The 19,714-nt window shown below is 44.6% G+C and overlaps 1 protein-coding gene across 1 annotated transcript; it reads left to right on the forward strand.

Moving 5' to 3' along the window:
* The first annotated feature begins 201 nt into the window (after positions 1 to 201).
* rho (rhodopsin) lies at positions 202 to 18,259 on the forward strand. The gene is made up of 5 exons (XM_033036884.1): positions 202 to 569; positions 9,636 to 9,804; positions 12,299 to 12,464; positions 14,739 to 14,978; positions 17,788 to 18,259. Exons 1-5 carry the CDS (start codon positions 209 to 211, stop codon positions 17,914 to 17,916), a joined length of 1,065 nt encoding a protein of 354 aa, XP_032892775.1. The 5' UTR covers positions 202 to 208; the 3' UTR covers positions 17,917 to 18,259.
* The last annotated feature ends 1,455 nt before the right edge of the window (positions 18,260 to 19,714 follow it).

Below are 19,714 nucleotides of genomic sequence, written 5' to 3' on the forward strand. Positions count from 1 at the left end.
TCGATGGCCTAAATTGCGTTCTGCTGACAAGCAGGCCAGGTTAATCTGGGGCCGCGACTTTATAAGGGGCAGGGAGCTCCCGGCGGGGAGATAGTCACTTTAGCTATCGGAGTTCACCGGTTTACACACCCCCACCCCCAACCCCTTCCCCTCGGGTGCAGAGAACGACACATTTTGCCTCTGCCCAGTCCCGCAACCAACTGCAGTCATGAACGGCACAGAGGGGGAGAATTTCTACGTCCCCATGTCCAACAAGACGGGGATAGTGAGGAGCCCGTTCGAGTACCCCCAGTATTACTTGGGCGAGCCATGGATGTTCTCGGCGCTTGCCGCCTACATGTTCTTCCTCATCCTCACCGGTTTACCGGTCAACTTCCTCACCCTCTTAGTCACCGTCCAGCACAAGAAGCTGCGGCAGCCCCTCAACTACATCCTGCTCAACCTGGCCGTGTCCGATCTCTTCATGGTCTTCGGAGGCTTCACCACCACCATCATCACCTCAATGAACGGCTACTTCATCTTCGGACCCTCCGGCTGCAACTTCGAGGGCTTCTTCGCCACGCTCGGCGGTAAGTGGTCGGCCGACTCCTTCATGGTGAGGTCCTGGTTCCCGCCGGGCAGTGGCCAGTTTCCCCGGGGGTGGAAGGGGGTGAGCTGCCGGATGGGACGCGGGCCGGGCCGGGGAAGGGGCGGCACCTGCCCGGACCACACGGGACCCGCGGCTCATTCAAACCGGACCGCTGGTGGGAAACATAGAAAAGGGGTGTAAGAGAAGGCCATTCGGCCCTCCGAGCTAGCACCGCCATTCAATATGATCAATCGCTGCATTGTGGTCACCGTGGGGCGGGCTCTAATGAGAGCAGTGCCCGGTGTGGGTTTGCCCGGTGCAAAACGTTGCAGGGCGGTCCAGGAAGAGGGACACACAGTCCTGATGCAACAGTGTGTGTGAGAAGGAGATAGTTATGTCCATCTTCAGGAATAGGAAGGAAACAGTATGAGACACAGTCAATTTCAAATGCGGGAATCAGAAGCAAAATATAAACTAATTGCTGGATATATCCAGTGGGCCAGGCAGCATCTGTGGCGGAAAATGGACAGACAATGTTTTGAGTGGGGTCTCCTCTTGTCCCCACCCCATTAGTTCATCTCTCTCGACCAGCTATTTCTCCTCTACTCCATCCATGTGGTCCAGGTCCTGACCCAAAATATCGTCTGTGCATTTCCATCCACAAATGCAGCCTGACCCGCTGAGTTAGTTCCTCCAGCAATTTGACTCATGGTCAGGAAACAATAGGGAGACAGGAGGCACAGGTTGTAGTGGAGAGAAAATAAGGAAATGTTGGGTATAAGTGTGACTGCAGGAAGACTAAACTAAACTGGTTTTATTTTATTTTTATTTTTAATTTTTTTATTTTTGTACAGCAATTGTACAGAGATAAAACATTTGGCATCTAAAATTATACAATTATTGCACAGCTTCGCTTTTAACCTTGTAACCTAAACTATGAAAATGAAAAAAGAGAGAAAGAAAACAAAAAAAGAAAAAAATAGAAAGTGAAAAGATAGATCGAAAAAGTACAAAAGAAAGTCCCCTAAACTACCAAAGTATCTAAACTGGTTTTAGAGCAAGATTAAATAGAATAGATGGAGTAAATTTCAGAGTGCTTCGCTGTACATCCTTACTTTGCACAACCAATCACTCTGAAATTTACGGTGTTCGGAAGGACTGCTTTACGAGCAGCCAGCCCTTGGTCGGAGGAGAATCTTCAGTCAGCAGTCCAGTGATATTAACACATTACACACGACAACTGATTCACTTAATCTGGGCTCACTTCCAACGAAGGTGATGTTAGAGGACTCTCCCTAGAAAATTTGAACAGTCAGCTTTACTGCTGCCGATTATCTTATTGCAACATTTAAAACTGATTTGCAGAGACTTACTGATTAAGGTGCGCGTGGAGCTCAGAGTATTTGGATTACAGATTAGTGATGGGGAAGGTCGTGTCATTGACAAAGCCGGAAGAGGTTCTGGGCGAAGAGAGGAGTGGGTTGATGAAAACTAATGGGAGATGGAAACCCAATTGGACACGCTCCAGTTGCTGATGGAAAATTAAATTGATGCAAAGGGAAATAAATTAATAAACAATAAAAATGATTAATTTGCTAACCGTTTCAAAATCAAATCCTCCTATTAGATCTGATTTAAATCGTAACGTTCACAGTTTCCACAAGTTGTATTCCCAACAATCAGTGGACTACTTGTCAGGGAATCCCTTGGTGTCCAGCTGAAGAGATGGAACATTATGGAGACCTTGTTTTGATATTTGAGATTAGGTTTGGATTGTGCTCTCTGCTGCAGAGTGACACCTTGAACACAAGAACTGCACATAACCTCACCTCCTGCAGCTGGGTGAGGGTGCGGGTCTGTGGGTGCAAGGCTGGGGTGACTGCCTTGAGTACGTGTCTCTGGTGCCATCCGGGAACAATGTTGTTGGTCAGTGACTGTCAGGTATGCCGCCTTCCCATGAGATGTTAACCTGTTGGTCCCGTCAAAGATCCCTAAGTAACCTCACCTCATGTGCTTTGTGCCTACTTTATACCAGTGTCAACACCCCCAAAACATTTTATTGCTTGGGTCCCAGCTATGCCTGCCTTTTTGTCAGTTACATCAAACTTGTTTCAGGTGCACACTGTCCGAACCCCCAACTCTTTCTCCGCTACATCGATGACTGCATTGGGTCTGCCTTCTGCACCCATGCAGAACTCGTGGACTTCATTAACTTTACCACTAGCGGTCACCCTCCCCTCAAATTCACCTGGACTATCTCTGACATCTCTCTCCCCTTTCTTGATCTCTCTGTTTCCATCATAAGGGACAAACTATCAACTGATATCTAATATAAATCAACTGGCTCCTACTGTTATCTGGACCACACCTATCCCCCCCCCACCCCCAACCTTATTCTTGCCAAGACGCTATTCCCTACATTCAATTCCTTCGTCTCCACCACATCTACTCCCAAGATGAGACTTTCCATTCTAGGACATCTGAGATGCCTTCTTTCTTTAGTAAACGTGGTTTTCTCCCGGCTGTCATAGATGGATCCCTCACCTACGTCTCTTCCATGTCTTGTAGTCTGCTCTTGCTCCCCCTTCCCACAGATAGAACAAGGAAAGGGTCCTCCCCTTTCACCCCTCCAGCCTCCGCTTCCAACACATCATACTGTGACATTTTTGTCACCTCCAACGTGATCCCACCACCAGTCACATCTTCCCATCTTCACCCCTTTCCGTCTTCTGCATAGACCGCTCCCTCCACAATTCTTTGGTTCACTCATCATCCCTTCCCTCCAAACCTCTCCCACCCCTGATATATTATCCAGCAACTGCAGGAGATGTAACAACTGTTCCTATACCTTATCTCCATCTAGGGTCTCAGCAGTCCTTCCAGGTGAGACAGAGGCACATGCACACCTCTAAACTCATCTACAGTATCCAGTATTCATAATGTGTCCTCCTGTACATCAGCAAGATCAAGCGTGGACTCAGTGACCGTTTCGCTGAACACTTGCGCTTGGTCCGCCAAGGCCTACTGGATCTCCTGGTTGCTAACCATTTGAACTCCCCTTCCCATTCCCACACTGACCTTTCTGTTATGGGCTTCCCTCGTTGCCAGAGTGAGGCCACATGCAGAGTGGAGGAACAGCACCTCATATTCCGCTTGGGTATCTTACAACCCAAAGGTATGAACATTGATTTCTCCAACTTTAGGCAACCCGTGCCCCTTATTGCTCGCAAGGAAATTTCATGTGGTGCACAATATTGCATTAACCCAACTTACTCACCAGGAGGCAGAAGGAAGCTGGTTAGCTGCAGGATCCATATTGGCTCTCGGTCCCATAACCCCTCTGCTATTTCACAAAACTCTTGCAACATTGCCTACCTTATTAACAACCCTCTACTTATTTTTTGTCATTAAGCTACATGAAGGGGTAATTTACACCAGCTGATCTATGGAATTTGGAAGGAAACCAGAACATAGGTGGGAAACCTGCTTAACTGCAGGAGAGCATACAAACTCCGCATAGATAGGATGCTGTTTCGGACTGGTGTCCCTGCAGCAGAGAGACGTCTTTCTCTCTTTTCTCTTGTGAAATGGAAGAGGAGCAATCAGAAGGAGCGTGGGATGGGAGGGGAGATCCAGTTGCTGTGGGCTCTCTCAGGATCAGTGAAACAAGGATGAACATGGAGAAGGTCCTGGTTAGTATGAGAGTCAAAAGAAATACCCTACCACCTCCATCCTCACCCTCTTATCCACACTCCACACCAACCTACCCACATTCTTCACTCCCCTACCAATATCCACACACCTTCCCAACCACCATCTACCCATTTCCCCTTCCCCCACCTCTCAGTCTCTCCCACCCTCCCATCACACTTCCCCACAATCTCCCCCCAACTTACCCATTTTCTTTTCCTCTGCTGTGCTGTCGGAGGGAAGAGTCCTGGTGCCGTTCCAACCTTGATCACTGCAAATAATTACGCAAATAAAAATTACAACCTACTCTTAAATGTTTTGCTGAACTATTTTCCGTCAGACCACAAGGAGCACTAAACTGAAACAAGAAGAGTGTGTGAAAGAAGACAACTTGAAAAAGCAAAATCGTTGAACAAAATGATTCAAAGTATATAAAAAGTAACTGAGATATTTTAGGACCATAAACATCTGAATGTGTGAATGGGATGAACAGGCATAGGTGTACAAATACAAGGCAAATCAATTTGGCCTTACAGCTGTGCAAGATGTTGGTAAAGCCACAATTGGAATGCAGTTCTCATCACCCAACTACATGAGGATGTCATTAAATTGGAAAGGGGACACAAAAGATTCACAGGGATATAACTGGTCCTGGAGGCTTTCAGTTTAAGGAGAGGCTGGATAGGATGGGTCATTTTCCTTGGCGTGGAAGAAACTGAGGAATGACTTTGTCGAGGTTTATAAAATCACAAAGTCCATAGCCTGTTCGTGCCCTACCAAACTTAAAAACAACTCTACCACCATAGTCTATTCCTCAGGTTAGGAGAGTTTAAAACTAGAGGGCACAGATTCAAGTTGAGAGGGGAATTGAGGGGCAATCTTTTTGTACAGAGGGTGGTGCATATATGGAATGAGCTGCCAGAGAAGTGGTATAGGTAGGTACAATTATGACATTTAAAATACAAGGACAAGTACATGGATAAGAAAGGTTTATGGGGATATGAGATGGAGACAGGCGTGTGGGACAAACTTGGATAAATAACCTGGTCGGCATGGACAAGTTGGGCTAATATGCCCATTTCCATGCAGTATAGATCTGTGACTCCACAAACAGCAACGGAAGGGTGGACTTATTTCTGGATTTGAATGCATGTAAATCATGTTGACCATATCAGACCTCGCGAACACACATGGGATAGGTCCAGGTTACAGACAATAATTGCAAAGGGGATTCATCAGAACAGAGGTGTTATGAGGGAGATTGAACGGCATGGACCATCTTTCTCTAGAAGAGGGAAGGTGGAAGGCTAGTTATATTCAGGTTTGGGGGGGGGAGTGGATTCTGCTTGCAGCAAGAACCACACCTTGGGAGTGTCAGGTTTATCGAGAGATCCTCAGTAATGCAGAGCTTGTTGCAATGGTTGAGATGAGAGGAATAGTGACGATGATTTATTGAAAATGAGCACTGGTTAACCTGAAAGCAGCAGACAGGAGTTCCAGGTTGTCTAAGGAGGCAAGCATTTGTAAAAATCTGAATCAGTCAGCTCCCTGGGCTCTGCACAGAGCCCACTGGGGGAGAAACAGAGCTCCTGAGATTCCCGACATTCCCTCCGAGATCCTGCACTGGGTCAGACTACCATGGCTGATCAAAAACCCACCATCTCGGTAGGTCTGGTCTGCTGAACAAAAAGTCAGAAGCGATAGAGTACATAAGTTACCGTCAAATTATTCCTATTTACTATAATGTTTATAATTATACAGTAAGTGCTTTAACTTTACTTATTAATGATGTTAAGCTTTTAACTATTTCAATTGTTTGTGCATTTTAACAAATTTCAAAGGGGTTTAAGATGATTGAGATTGCAACAGCTACCAAAGACAGGAAAGCTGGGGAGGAATGATTGGCAGCATTCAGGTTGATTTGGGCTGGGATCGCCGCACCATAACCAGAAGCCTGAGCACAGACGTATGTGGTGTCACCAAAGGCAGTGATTCCTGTCTGGCAATAGTGTCAGCAAGTTGGGCAGTGTGTGTATCGGCCACCCAGTCAAGGTATTGGTTGGGCAGTGTGTGGGTATATCAGACAACTGGGCCATATATGTATCAGTCAACCAGTCACAGTGCAGATCATGCAAGCAGTCTTTGTGTAAGTTGTGTAATTGGCCCATGCATGTATGAGGCAATTCACTGTGTAATTTGTGCAATGTGTGTATCTGTTAACCTGTCATTGGTAAGTTGGACAGAGTGTGCATCAGACAACCAGGCACAGTGTAAGGTGGGCAAATTTGGGCATCCAATTATGGTGTAAATTAGTCATGGTCTGTAGGTACACACAATTGCTGGGGAAACTCAGCGGGTGCAGCAGCATCTATGGAGCGAAGGAAATAGGCGACGTTTCGGGCTTCAAAAGTGAACTGCAGATGCTGGAATATCGAAGGTACACACAATTGCTGGGGAAACTCAGCGGGTGCAGCAGCATCTATGGAGCGAAGGAAATAGGCGACGTTGCGACGATTCTCGCTCACTATCTCTCCCCCACCCAAGTCGCACTCGCTTCTCGTTTTCACCCAACATACAGCTAATCATGGCCGGTTTCCTTTATCACCATTACTTTTTGCATATCTTATATTTATTGTTCTTTATCTCTCAACATCATCGTCTATATCTTTCGTTTCTCTCGTTTCCCTTATCTCTAACCAATCTGAAGAAGGGTCTCAACCCGAAACGTCACCCATTCCTTCTCTCCAGAGATGCTGCCTGTCCCGTTGTGTCGGTTTAAATGAACATCTGCAGTTCCTTCATACACAAATCTCCGTTTAAGTTGGGCAGTGTGTGTATATCAGACAGCCAGTCACAGAATAGGTTGGGCAATGTGTGTGCGACAATCCACAGTGCATGTTGGGCAGTGTTTGTATCAGACAAGCGGATACAGTGTAAGTTGTGCACTGTGTGAATCAGTTAACAAGTGACAGTGTCAATTGTGCACTATGTGTATCAGATTGTCAGTCATGGTGTAGGTGTGATGGGGTGTGTATCAGACAACCAGTCCTGATGTAAGTTGCTCAGTGTGTCTATCAGTCAACCAGTTACAGTGCAATTTAGGCACTGTGTCTATCAGACAACCAGTCACCATGTTGGTTGGGTAGTGTGTTAATTTTTGCTGTATTGCCATTGATTCTTTATGATTTTTATCTTCAATTTCTGAATCTAATTTTCATTGCAACCATCTGTGCGACCCTCTGCCTCTGGGACACACATCAAAAATACTCTTAACACATTTATCATGTACCATCTAATTGTGGAGTGTAACTTTTGAAGTGCATGTCTTGTAAACAGAGTATTATGTGCATCATTCAGTCTGTGAGATGTAGTAACAACCATGTTTGTCAAGCGCTATGTAAATCTCGCACTATACAACTCGTGCATCATCTAAACCAGGTGGTATACAAACCTTGCACAGTGTCAACTGATCAGATTGCAATTCTAGCTGTAACTAAATCAGATAATAAGTTATTTTTATCTAGTCTAAATCTTGTATACAATAAATCTTGCTTAATGTAAGGCGATATGTAAATATGCATGCTATCAATAATGAATGGTGTATAACACACAATGTACATTCTGGATAACATTATGATGTAGATCCTGCACATAATTTGTTCTACATGAGGTAGATCTTGCACTTTTGTACATTCAGTACAATGTAAAATTGCATGCCTACTTTGCCTGGTGTAAATATAGAATAGAGATAATCTTGCATCGAGTTATTCCTTCATGGTGTAAACCCTGCAATGTTTTTGCTGGGTGGGGTCAACTTGCATGGTGTTGAATGAGTTAGCCTGTTCTTGTGTTGTATATCTCCATAAATCTGTGGAATAGATCTTGCATTGTATAAAATCAACATAATGTAAGTCCTGCATGGTGTTGGTTCTGTGTGTGTAAATCCTCCAAGCTGTAAATGCTAGACGGTGTCAATATTGCATTTACTGACGCAGCATGGTGCAAATTCTGAAAGGTAAAAATCCAACTTTGTGTAAACAATCAGTGGAGTAAAACCGGCATTGCTTTTTTCTGCATGGTATTGATTCTGCATGATGTACATTCTGCATGATGTTGATTCTGCATGATGTACGTTCTGCATGATGTAAATCATGCAATGTATACATTCTGCATGATGTTAAATCCCACATGGATTGATTCTGTATGGTGTCACTTGTGCATACTGTTTAATCCTGCATGATGTTTAATCCTGCAGGTTTACATTCTGCATGATGTACATTCATCACAGTGTACAGTCCTACATGGAGTCAATTCTGCAATGGTGTAAATGCTGCATGTACTTTCTGCTTGTTGTAAATTTTACATGCTTTCTAATCTAAATGGTGTAAATTCTACAAAGTGTAAATATTGCATGGTATATATTCTGCAAGTGTAATTCTTGAAGGCTGTAAATACTGGATGGTGTAAATATTGCATTGGTTGTTGCTATGTGGTATAACTTCTTTCTGGTGTAAAACCTCTGAAAATGAAACACTAAGGGGGCATGGCTATAAAAGTGATAAGGGGAGAATTTAATGGAGATGAGCGGGGCAAATATTTTTAAACGGAGAGTGGTGGAACACATTGCCTGGGTTTGTGGTGGAAGGAGATACGATAGTGGTGTTTGAGAGGCTTTTAGATAGGCACATGGAAGTGCAAAGAATAGGGGGAGATGGATCTTGTACAGGCAAATGAGATCAGTTTAACTTGGCAACATGTCTGGCACAAACATTGTGGGCCCGTTCTTGTGTTGTACTATTCTTGTTCTATGTTCTTTGTCCCCTGTCTCTCGAGATCATGTGTTTTTCAAGATATCTGGAAGTTACCTGTGTCCTCTGTAAAGACACAACCAAAATTGTTCTGCCCTTTGTTCCCAATGGCAATTTCTCTGCCTCTGACCTGTATTTGTATTCACAAACGTTTCCTCATCACGTATTTATAACTGTTCTAGTTAGTTTTTGTCAGGGAGTTGTGTTTGCCTCCTATTGTCTTTGGCTATATTGCAGGTGATGTCATTATACTTATTGCTACTCACTTTGTTGGATTGTTTTGGAAATTGTGAAAATTGTCTTGTGTTGAAGAAGGCAAGTTAATTTGTTGGAGCTGATGCTATCGTGTGTGTTGGATATGTTGCTGTTTTTTAGTTTGGAAGTGACGTTGTCATTGGTTCTTGGAGTTTGCTGTACTTTGAATGATGTTGGAGGTGCTGTTGTCTTTAGAGGTGATTTTGCTGCTGGGTTTCTTGATTTGATCATGTATGGGTTTAGGAGTGGAATTGATTTGGTGTTTTTGTAACCACATGAATTAACCACCTTTCCTCTCTGATTCTGTCCCTCAGGTGAAGTCTCTCTTTGGTGCCTTGTGGTTCTCGCAATTGAGCGCTATATGGTTGTTTGTAAACCTATGGCCAACTTCCGATTTGGCAGCCAGCATGCCATCATTGGCGTTGTTTTCACATGGATCATGGCCCTCTCTTGTGCAGGCCCCCCTCTTGTCGGATGGTCCAGGTAGAGATACTTTGTAATTCCCTTATTGTCCTTTGCCTCCCACCTTGTTCCTCATTTCACAGGAATCCTCTCCAACAGCTAAGTTACTTCTCAACTTGAGCAAAAAAGTAACGTGCTGAAGAAACTCAGTGGGTCAGGCAACATCTGTGGGGTTGCATGCACAGATAACATTTTGGGTCATGACCCTTCTTCAGCCTAATTGATTAGTGGGGAGAAAGCTGGAAAATAGAGGTGGGAGCATGACAGAGCCTGGCAAGTCCCAGGTTAGAGGAGGTGTGATGGGCAGATGGATGAAGTAGGTGACAACAGTTAAAGGTGAAAGAGGAGTCAAAAGGGTGTCAAATAAGGAGAGAAATGGAAGAATGAAATATAAAGCTGGAGGGAGAGATATAATGGAGGGGTACGAGTGGAATGGGACAGGGAAGGGGGGAAGAGAGGGAGGGATGAAAGGGAACTGTGAGACTTGGGGGTGGGTGTACGGAGGACGCGAAAGGAGCAGAGTGACAGGGTTGGTGGGAGAAATGTGTGTGTACTGGGCTGGGCGGGTGGCAGGGAAAAGAGAGGGGGGTAAGGGGAGCATTACTTGAAATCGGGTAGATCTCAATGGTAACACCATTGGGTTCCGTCAGTTTGCATGTGGTTTCACTCTGACAAAGGAGGAGATCAAAGATAGACACAAAAAGCTGGAGTAACGCAGCGGGACAGGCAGCATCTCTGGAGAGAAGGAATGGGTGACGTTTTGGGTCGAGACACTTCGTCAGAATGGATTAAGGTCATTTACGTCTATTGGAATATGAAGGGGGATTAAAATAGTTATCAATGCAGGAAATCCAGTAGTCGTTGGCAGACAGAGCACATGTCCGGTGAAATAGCCATCTAGCCTCTGTTTGTCTCACCATTGCAAAATAGACCACATCAGAAACACTGAGTGCAGTTGGCGAGGTTGGAAGAGATGCTTGGAAGGCATAGCTATGGTTCATGTGACGGCCCATGGCTACACTATCTTGAAGGAAGTGAGAGGAGTCAAAAGAAAAGTTGTTGAGGGTGAGGGCAAGTTCTACCGGGTAAGAAGAGTGTTAGTAGAGGGCAAATGATAGGACCTGTGTTCAAAGCGGATCTTGAGGGCCCTGAGGCTTCCTGGTGGGGAACAGAGGTGTAATTGGACTGGATGTCCACAGTAAAGATGAGGCAACAGGGGCCAAGGAATTGAAGTAGTGAAGGGAGTCTGAGTGTAGGACATTAGGGACTGGCCAAGGAGGCTCAACTCCCAATTGAGTTATTTGGAAATTAGTTTTGTGGGACCGGAGTGTCAGTAATAATAATGGGTCTGCCATCGCAGTCCTGCCTGTGGGGTTTAGGAAGGAGTTGAAAATGGGCAGTGCGGGGTTGGGGTACTATAAGGGTGGAGGCTGTGGAGGGGAGATCACCAGAGACTTATTTCCCAATATATTTGGTGTCTCATCTGCATCTGATCTCTCACACCAGAATTGTTCTGTCTGAATAAATAGTTGAAATCTATTTAAAGTTCTTATAGTAGACCCCATCAGAATTACTTACTTAATTCAGCCTCCAGGGTCCATACCAGCGTCCATAGAACAATTCTATTAGTCCCATCTCCCTTCTCATTGTTTCCTTTTCTCCTGGAACATATTCTCCCTAACACATGCCCATCAGCTTTCCTATGAATGTTTTGCCATTTACACTACACCTGGGGTAATTTACCATGCCAACTAACCAACTCCACATAGAAAGCCTTGGAGGTCAGTACTGAATCTAACTTCTTCGAGCAGTGAAGCAGCAACACTAGCCATTAACATCACTGTGTGCACCCGATGGGTCCAGCGTACTCATTCCAAACAACTAGGTGAAGGTGCCAGTTTTAAGGCAGTTGAGCATTCCTGCCACTGAATTAACTGGCCCAAGGGAAGCACCACCTCAATGACTAAGCTAGAAGGTTTATCCTGACCTCGTATGCAGTATTATGGGATGGCTCCATTTCATAGGTCTCGCTTCCATGCAAGAGGCATGCCCAATGTAACCATATAACCATATAACAATTACAGCACGGAAACAGGCCATCTCGGCCCTACAAGTCCGCGCCGAACAATTTTTTATTTTTTTTTATTTATTTAAAAAAAAAAAAAAAAAAAAAAAAGCTATTTCAAACATCAGTGATAAAATGATCAAGTCTGTTTATGCCTGTTCAACGCATCATTGTATATCAATATTCCATTGCATTAATTTTGAGATGTCTTACCTGCGTCTGAACTAATATTTATTCCTTAACCAACCTTGATAAAACAGACTTGATCATTTTATCACTGATGTTTGAAATAGCTTTTTTTTGTGAGTAAACCAGTAACTACATTTAGCACCATGACAATAGTGACTATGGGCAGCTGTCATTATTAATTTGGGACTGTCTGAGCTTGTGAAAGGTTCTGTATATACATTTGCCTTGATTTCTTTGACCTGGGGTCCATTTCCTTTGTAGGTATATCCCAGAGGGATTACAGTGTTCGTGTGGGGTTGACTACTATACCTTGAAGCCTGAAGTGAACAATGAATCCTTTGTCATCTATATGTTCGTCGTCCATTTCACTATTCCGCTGATCGTTATATTCTTTTGCTACGGGCGTCTGGTCTGCACAGTCAAAGAGGTACATTTATAAATTCTCTTTGTCTGAACACATACTAAAGCACTCTTTAGTCTCCAGAAGTAATGTGGTTTGGATATGGTATCATCGAAGGCAGGAAGCTTTAACCATGCAGTGTTAATCTGGAGGCCCTTCCCGAAAAGACATTTGTGCCTCTGAACCTTTCACAATTATTTTATTTACTGTTGCTTTATTGAACTCAATAGACGATAGACAATAGGTGCAGGAGTAGGTCATTTGGCCCTTCGAGCCAGCACCGCCATTCACTGTGATCATGGCTGATCATTCACACTCAGTACCCGTTCCTGCCTTTTCCCCATATCCCCTGACTCTGCTATCTTTAAGAGCTCTATCCAAGTTGAAACCATACAGAGATTTGGCTTACACTGCCTTCTGAGGCAGAGAATTCCACAGACTCACAACTCTCTGTGTGAAAAAGCTTTGCCTCAACTCTGTTCTAATTGGCATGCCCCTTATTCTTAAACTGTGGCCCCTGGTTCTGGTCTCCCCCAACATCAGGAACATGTTTCCTGCCTCTAGCTTGTCCAAACCCTTAATAATCTTATATGTTTCAATAAGATCCCCTCTCGTCCTAAATTCCAGAGTAAACAAGCTTAGCCGCTCCATTCTATCAGCATATGACAGTCCCGCCATCCCGGGAATTAACCTCGTGAACCTACACTGCACTCCATCAATAGCAAGAATGTCCTTCCGCAAATTTGGAGACCAAAATTGCACATAATACTCTAGGTATGGCCTCACTAGGGCCATGTACAACTGCAGAAGGACCTCTTTGCTACTATACTCAACTCCTTTTGTTATGAAGGCCAACATGCCATTTGCTTTCTTCACTGCCTGCTGTACCTGCATGCTTACTTTCAGTGACTGATGTTCAAAGACCCCCAAATCTCGTTGTACTTCCCCTTTACCAACTTGACACCATTCAGCCATCTGCTGGGTTTTTGCCACCAAAGTGGATAACCTCACATTTATCCACATTAAACTGCATCTGCCATGCATCTGCCCACTCACCCAACCTGTCCTCGTCACCCTGCATCCTCATAGCATCCCCCTCACAGTTCACACTGCCACCCAGCTTTGTGTCATCTGCCAATTTGCTAATGTTACTTTTAATCACTTCAGCTAAATCATTGATGTATATTGTAGATAGCTGCGGTCCCAGCACCGAGCCTTGCGGTGCCCCACTAGTCTCTGCCTGCCATTCTGAAAGGGACCCGTTAATCCCTACTCTTTGTTTCCTGTCTGCCACCCAATGTTTTATCCATGCCAGTACCCTACCCCCAATACCATGTGGTCTAATGTTTCCCACTAATCTCCTATGTAGGACCTTATCAAATGCTTTCTGAAAGTCCAGGTATGCTACATCCACTGGCTCTCCTTTGTCCATTTTCCTAGTTACATCCTCAAAGAATTCCAGAAGAGTAGTCAAGCATGATTTCCCCTTCATAAATCCATGCTGACTCGGACCGATCCTGTTACTGCTATCCAAATGTGCTGCTATTTCATCTGTTATAATTGACTCCAGCATCTTCCCCACCACCGATGTCAGGCTAACTGGTCTATAATTCCCTGTTTTCTCTCTCCCGACTTTCTTAAAAAGTTGGATAACATTAGCTACCCTCCAATCCACAGGAGCTGACCCTGAATCTATAGAACATTGGAAAATTATCACCAATGCATCCACAATTTCTAGAGCCACTTCCTTAAGTACCCTGGGATGCAGACCATCAGGCCCTGGGGATTTAGCAGCCTTCAGTCCCATCAGTCTACCCAACACCATTTCCTGCCTAATGTGAACTCACTTTCTGAACTTTGCCAATTGGGCTTGTGACCATATCACCAGACCCTGACTATGGGTGCTCTCTGTATGGAGTTTGTACTTTCTCCGTGTGGTCACGTGGGTTATCTCCGGGTGCTACAGTTTCCTCACACATTCCAAATGCATGCAGAATTGTAGGTTAATTGGTTTATGTAAATTGTCCCTAGTATCTAAGATAGTATTCGTGTACAGGTGATCATTGGTCAGCATGGACTTGTTGGGCCGAAGGGTCTGTTTCCATGCTGCATCTCTGAACTAAACTTTACTTCGAGCAGTGACTTACCCTCCGACTCACGGCCCGTGTGAATGAGGCATCGTAGCATACAGATCCCAGGGCCCTGTGCCTGGCTCAGCTGATTCCTGAAGCAGGCTGTGTGGATGTTGAGACACGTACTGCTAAACCTGTTGCTCCCTTTGCCTTCTTTTTTTATCCATAGGCTGCAGCTCAGCAACAAGAGTCCGAGTCTACTCAGAGGGCTGAGAGGGAAGTCACCCGCATGGTGATCATCATGGTTGTGGCCTTCCTGATCTGTTGGGTGCCGTATGCTTCAGTAGCTTTCTACATCTTCCTCAATCAGGGCTGCGATTTTACCCCAATCTTCATGACCGTACCAGCTTTCTTTGCCAAAGCCGCAGCTGTCTACAACCCTCTCATTTACATCCTGATGAACAAACAGGTATGAGTCCAACATTAACTTACTCATCATCTCCCTCCCTCCCTCTCCCCCTCTCTCTGAACTTGAATATCTCTGGCACTACATATATCTATCCCAGTCTTAGTGTGTTACCTCACTGTCAATTAACATAAAACTGAACAGTACAGCACAAGAACAGGCCTGTGCCAAACATGATGCCAAGACCATCACTTATCTACTTGCACATATATCCATATCCTTCCATTCCCTGCATATCCATATGTGTGTTTCCGTAAATTAGGGTTCCAACCTGTGAGATGGGTGGCCAAATTTGAAAGTTACTAAATTATAACGAAATACCGTTATAATGGGCCTAAATATGACCCATTTGAGCTCATTTGTGATCAAATCAACCAAATTTAATGCTTTCAAAATTTGAAAATAAATTTATAAATGTATTATTATTATTTTAATATACATAAATGGAAAAAAAATAGTAACCTTTCATCGATTTCAATGTTAATTTACTAGCAATTTTCCCGGAACCAAAAGCATCGGTGTAGACAGGAGCATACTTTCAATGATACATGGCGTTATCTAGAACCCGATCACTTTCGATTCCCTTCGCTAAAGTGCACAACAACATAGCAACAAGCAATGAAAGTTTAACGGAATTAAACATTTCTATAGTAAACTAGAAGCAACACTTACGAGAAAAGAACGAAAAAGTGCAAAAAGATTTTTACAAACCAATGAGTCCAAGCAAAAAAAAAAATGAACACAGCATTCTCCAGAGTGCCCACAACATGACCACTTGGATACTGTCCCTTATACTGATTTCTCAGCTCCCTTGCAAAATGTCTCCACGTAACCTACCACGAGGCCCATAGTCCATGTCAGGGGCATTACAATGCGTTGTTTGAAAAAAAAATTTAATCACGACGAGTGCAAAAAAAAAAGTTCTAGCATTGACGAGGTCAGAAATCGGGAGGGAACTCAGAATTAGACATCGATAAAATAGGTGAGCAAACGAGATTTTTATTTCGTGATTTTAAGTTCTATTCATCATTGAGTATTTTAATGGAAAGCTTAAACAAAATATAAACAATGAAAAAGAAACAATAAATATACAAATGGTTTCACTGCTTTTAAATCACCCATTTCACACGTGACCAAAGGGGCACCGTTACTCACGTGTTGCTGCAAATGCTTTAGGCATCAGAAAACCATCAAATCAGGTGATAAATGATAAAAAATCATAAACATAATCAGAATTTGGCTTTTACAGAGTTATTTAATTGCAAAAAATAATATGATCTTTCTGGTATAAATTAGCCTAAGGATTTGATGAACTCCTGCTTGAAAAATGTCACACAAAATGCCAGAAAACAATCCCTTTGGTCATCCACATTTCCCTCACCTTGACTTACTTAACCTCCTCGTTACTGGACCCTGCACATTGATCAGCTGGCACAGATTAGTCAAGTAACTCCATCACTTAGTTTATCCCTCTCTAGATCATCTGAAACATTGAAATCCAGGCATGTTGAGCTGCCAGTCATGTCCCACAACCAAGTTTCTGTCATGGCCACAGCATCATAATTCCAAGCACTGATCCAGGCTCTAGTTCTTCAACTTTACCCATAATACTCCTTACTTTGAAGTAAACCCTTTAGCCCTTAATTATCCCCATAAACATGAACTTCTCCCTGCTTGTCCTTCCTTTGAGACTTGTTTCATAAGCCCTCCATTTCCTGACGTGCAATCAATGTTCCTGCCTCATTTTATTTCTCTCTCTGTTTTCTTCTCATTTATGTGAAAGAGAGAGAGGGGGATGAGAGGAGACAAGAGAGACGAGAGAGTAGAGAGAGAGAGAGAAGAGAGAGAGAGATAGAGAGAGAGAGAGACGAGAGAGAGAGAGAGAGAGAGAGAGAGATATGAGAGATAGAGAAGAGAGAGAGAGAGAGAGGAGAGAGAGAGTAGAGAGAGAGAGAAGAGAGAGAGAGCGAGAGAGAGAGAGAGAGAGAGAGAGAGAGACGGAGGGAGAGGAGAGAGAGGGAGAGAGGAGAGAGAGAGAGGAGAGGGGAAGAGAGAGAGAGAGAGAGAGAGAGAGAGAGAGCGAAGAGAGAAGAGAGTAGAGAGAGAGAGAGGCGAGAGATCTCTCCTCTCTCTCTCTCTCTCTCTCTCTCTCTCTCTCTCTCTCTCTCTCTCTCTCTCTTCATTTTTCCTCTCTTGCTCTGTTCCCCTCCCTCTGCTCCACTACCTATTCTTCCCTCTCTCTCGTTCTCTCTCCTTTTCCTCTCCCTTTGTTTCTTTATCCCTCTCCTCTCTCTAATTCTCCCTCTGACTAAGTCAATGTGTTCTCTCTCTCACTCTCTCTGCATTCCTCTTCTCTGTTCCTTTCTATATTTCCTTGTCTCCCTCTGAGCTATCCATGTCCTCCAGAGATGTTGCCTGACCTGCTGTGTAACTCCGGCACTTTTTGTTCTAAGCAAGATTCCAGCATCTGCCGATCCTTACATCTACAATCCCCCCTTGTCTCGCCCTATTTGTATTCCTGACTTTCTCTCTTTTTATTCTTGTCTCTCTGTCTCCCTCTCTCTGTTCCTCTAGCTGTATTTTCTCAGGCTCTGCACCCTTCCTAATGTTTGGGCACTATCTGCACTATGCAGTGACCTTGCATTACTTCCCCGTGCCCAATACCTGCTTGCAAAATGAGATGCAATTTCTAAGTTGAGTGTGTTAGTGGCTTTCTAGACAAGTCACCAAGGTCCTGACTTTGCTCTCAGATCTGGCTCTCCCTGGACTTATTGTTGGGTGCAGAATAACTCTCTTTCCTTTTCTCCCATAGTTCCGTAACTGCATGATCACCACGATTTGCATGGGCAAGAACCCATTCGAAGAGGAGGAATCCACCTCAGCCAGTGCCAGCAAGACAGAGACTTCGTCCGTCTCCTCCAGCCAGGTGGCCCCTGCGTAAACCCTCAGCTCGGCCAATTCAATGGAGCCAGATGCTGGCACTGCACCTCAATGCTGCCCCTTCCAAACAAACTGATTGTGTTGAGGTTTGAAGGCCCAAGATTTCCAAACCCAGAGAATTTCAGCAGCATCAGATAGTGGAACTTTCCAACTGCGTGACAAATACTTGTACAGAGCCAATCGTTTCATCCTGAGCTTTGTGATAAAACTACGAGTCCAATGGTGAACATCCGAACCAGCTATGTTGTGAAGATGTTGTAAGTTGTTTCATACATGCTGGCAGACGCGGTCTCTCGCACTTCCCATTCTTTATAAAGTCCAAATGCTTTGTAAAAATCACCTATCAGTCCCTTTAGCGCAATGCAATCCAGCAGATTTAGAACCAATACCAGTTAATAATGAGCACATTGCAAATAACCAGTCTTCTGGAATTATTTCTGTGTAAAGCAGCCTCCAGAGGTTACATTCTCTCCTTGGTGGGCTGCTAACTCTAATGAAGCCCAGATAGACACAAAAAGCTGGAGTAACTCTGCGGGTCAGAATTAAGCCCAGGTCTTTCTTCCTATTGGAGAATCAGAGCTCTTTCAAATCATCTTCTCCCCCACTTACTCTGGAAATCTTTTCACAATGTCTATATTATGGCTTTTGCCCCTTTGAAATTTGTTTCCCTTAGTTCGTCCCTGCTCCCAATAGGTCGAGTTGAAATCATCAACCTTTGCATCTTGTCGTGAACTACCTTCCTCCTGGGCCCAGTCTTCCCCTGTACATCATGTCCCCGCTCCGTCTCCCCCACCCCTGATCTGTTTCCCCGCCTCGTCCACCTCTGTCGACCCCTTCAGGCAATTCTTCCCCCCCTCCTTGATCCACCTCCCCCCATCAGTCCATCGATACATAACAGACAAAATGAAAGAGCTGCAAGCAACTGAGGTTAAGGGATTCACTGGAGGAATATTGTACAACATGCTTGACAGCAAGACAATATGAATGGTTCACACTGTCCTGTCCAGGGTACTACCCTGACACATCAGAAGGGCACTCATTTGCCAGTGTGGTGCTCCCGTGGGGTTTGGCAAAGGGCCTGTAGCACTGCGGGCTTGCCTTTCTCTCCGTCCATCATTCCAATATCTTCGCATTAGTCACTGACCAGAACCTCTGCTGCACCATCCATGTAAACACTATGGCTATGAGAACAAGTCAGGGATGGGATGGGATCCTACAGTGAATGACTCACCAGAAACTCCAAGGCCTTCCCAGCATTAGCAAGGTACACATCAGGCAAGTGCAGTGACCTCAGTTCCAGCAACTGTCAAGAAGCTCGACACTCTCCAGGACAAAGATCCCGCTTGGTTGTTGCCGCGTCCACCACCCTTGTTATTCATTCCCTCCACCACAATATCTGCAGTGAGCAACATCTGTAAAACGACTGCAGCTACCGCTCCGGGCTACTCCAACAGCATCTTCCAAATCCTTGACTTATGCAGCAAGAAGGGCAAGCAGGTGCATGGGAATACAGCCAACACCTTCAGCACACCGCCCTGACATCCATACTCCGACATCAACACCCACATGAGCAGCTGAGGTAAGCAGAAGACTGAAGACGGAGGCCACAAAATCAGACTGCAGCCCAACAGAGTAGTGGGAGCATGTTAATCACAGGAACTGTTGGGCCTCAGCAAGAGAATGGACAATCTAATACTTCTACAGGGAACAGGCTGGGGCTGCTGACAAGCATGTGTAGGGCGAAAGGAAGACTTCAGGTCTTCCAAGATGTAAGCTTGATGAAACCAACAGATACTGGG

Source organism: Amblyraja radiata, chromosome 18 (genome assembly GCF_010909765.2).
Source record: "Amblyraja radiata isolate CabotCenter1 chromosome 18, sAmbRad1.1.pri, whole genome shotgun sequence".
Classification (NCBI taxonomy): Eukaryota; Metazoa; Chordata; class Chondrichthyes; order Rajiformes; family Rajidae; genus Amblyraja; species Amblyraja radiata.

Coding starts and splice junctions, on each gene's coding strand:
- rho (XM_033036884.1), top strand. CDS start 209: ATGAACGGCACAGAGGGGGAGAATTTCTACGTCCCCATGTCCAACAAG. Junction 9,805..12,298: donor CCTCTTGTCGGATGGTCCAG/GTAGAGATACTT, acceptor TTTCCTTTGTAG/GTATATCCCAGAGGGATTAC. Junction 14,979..17,787: donor ACATCCTGATGAACAAACAG/GTATGAGTCCAA, acceptor TTTCTCCCATAG/TTCCGTAACTGCATGATCAC.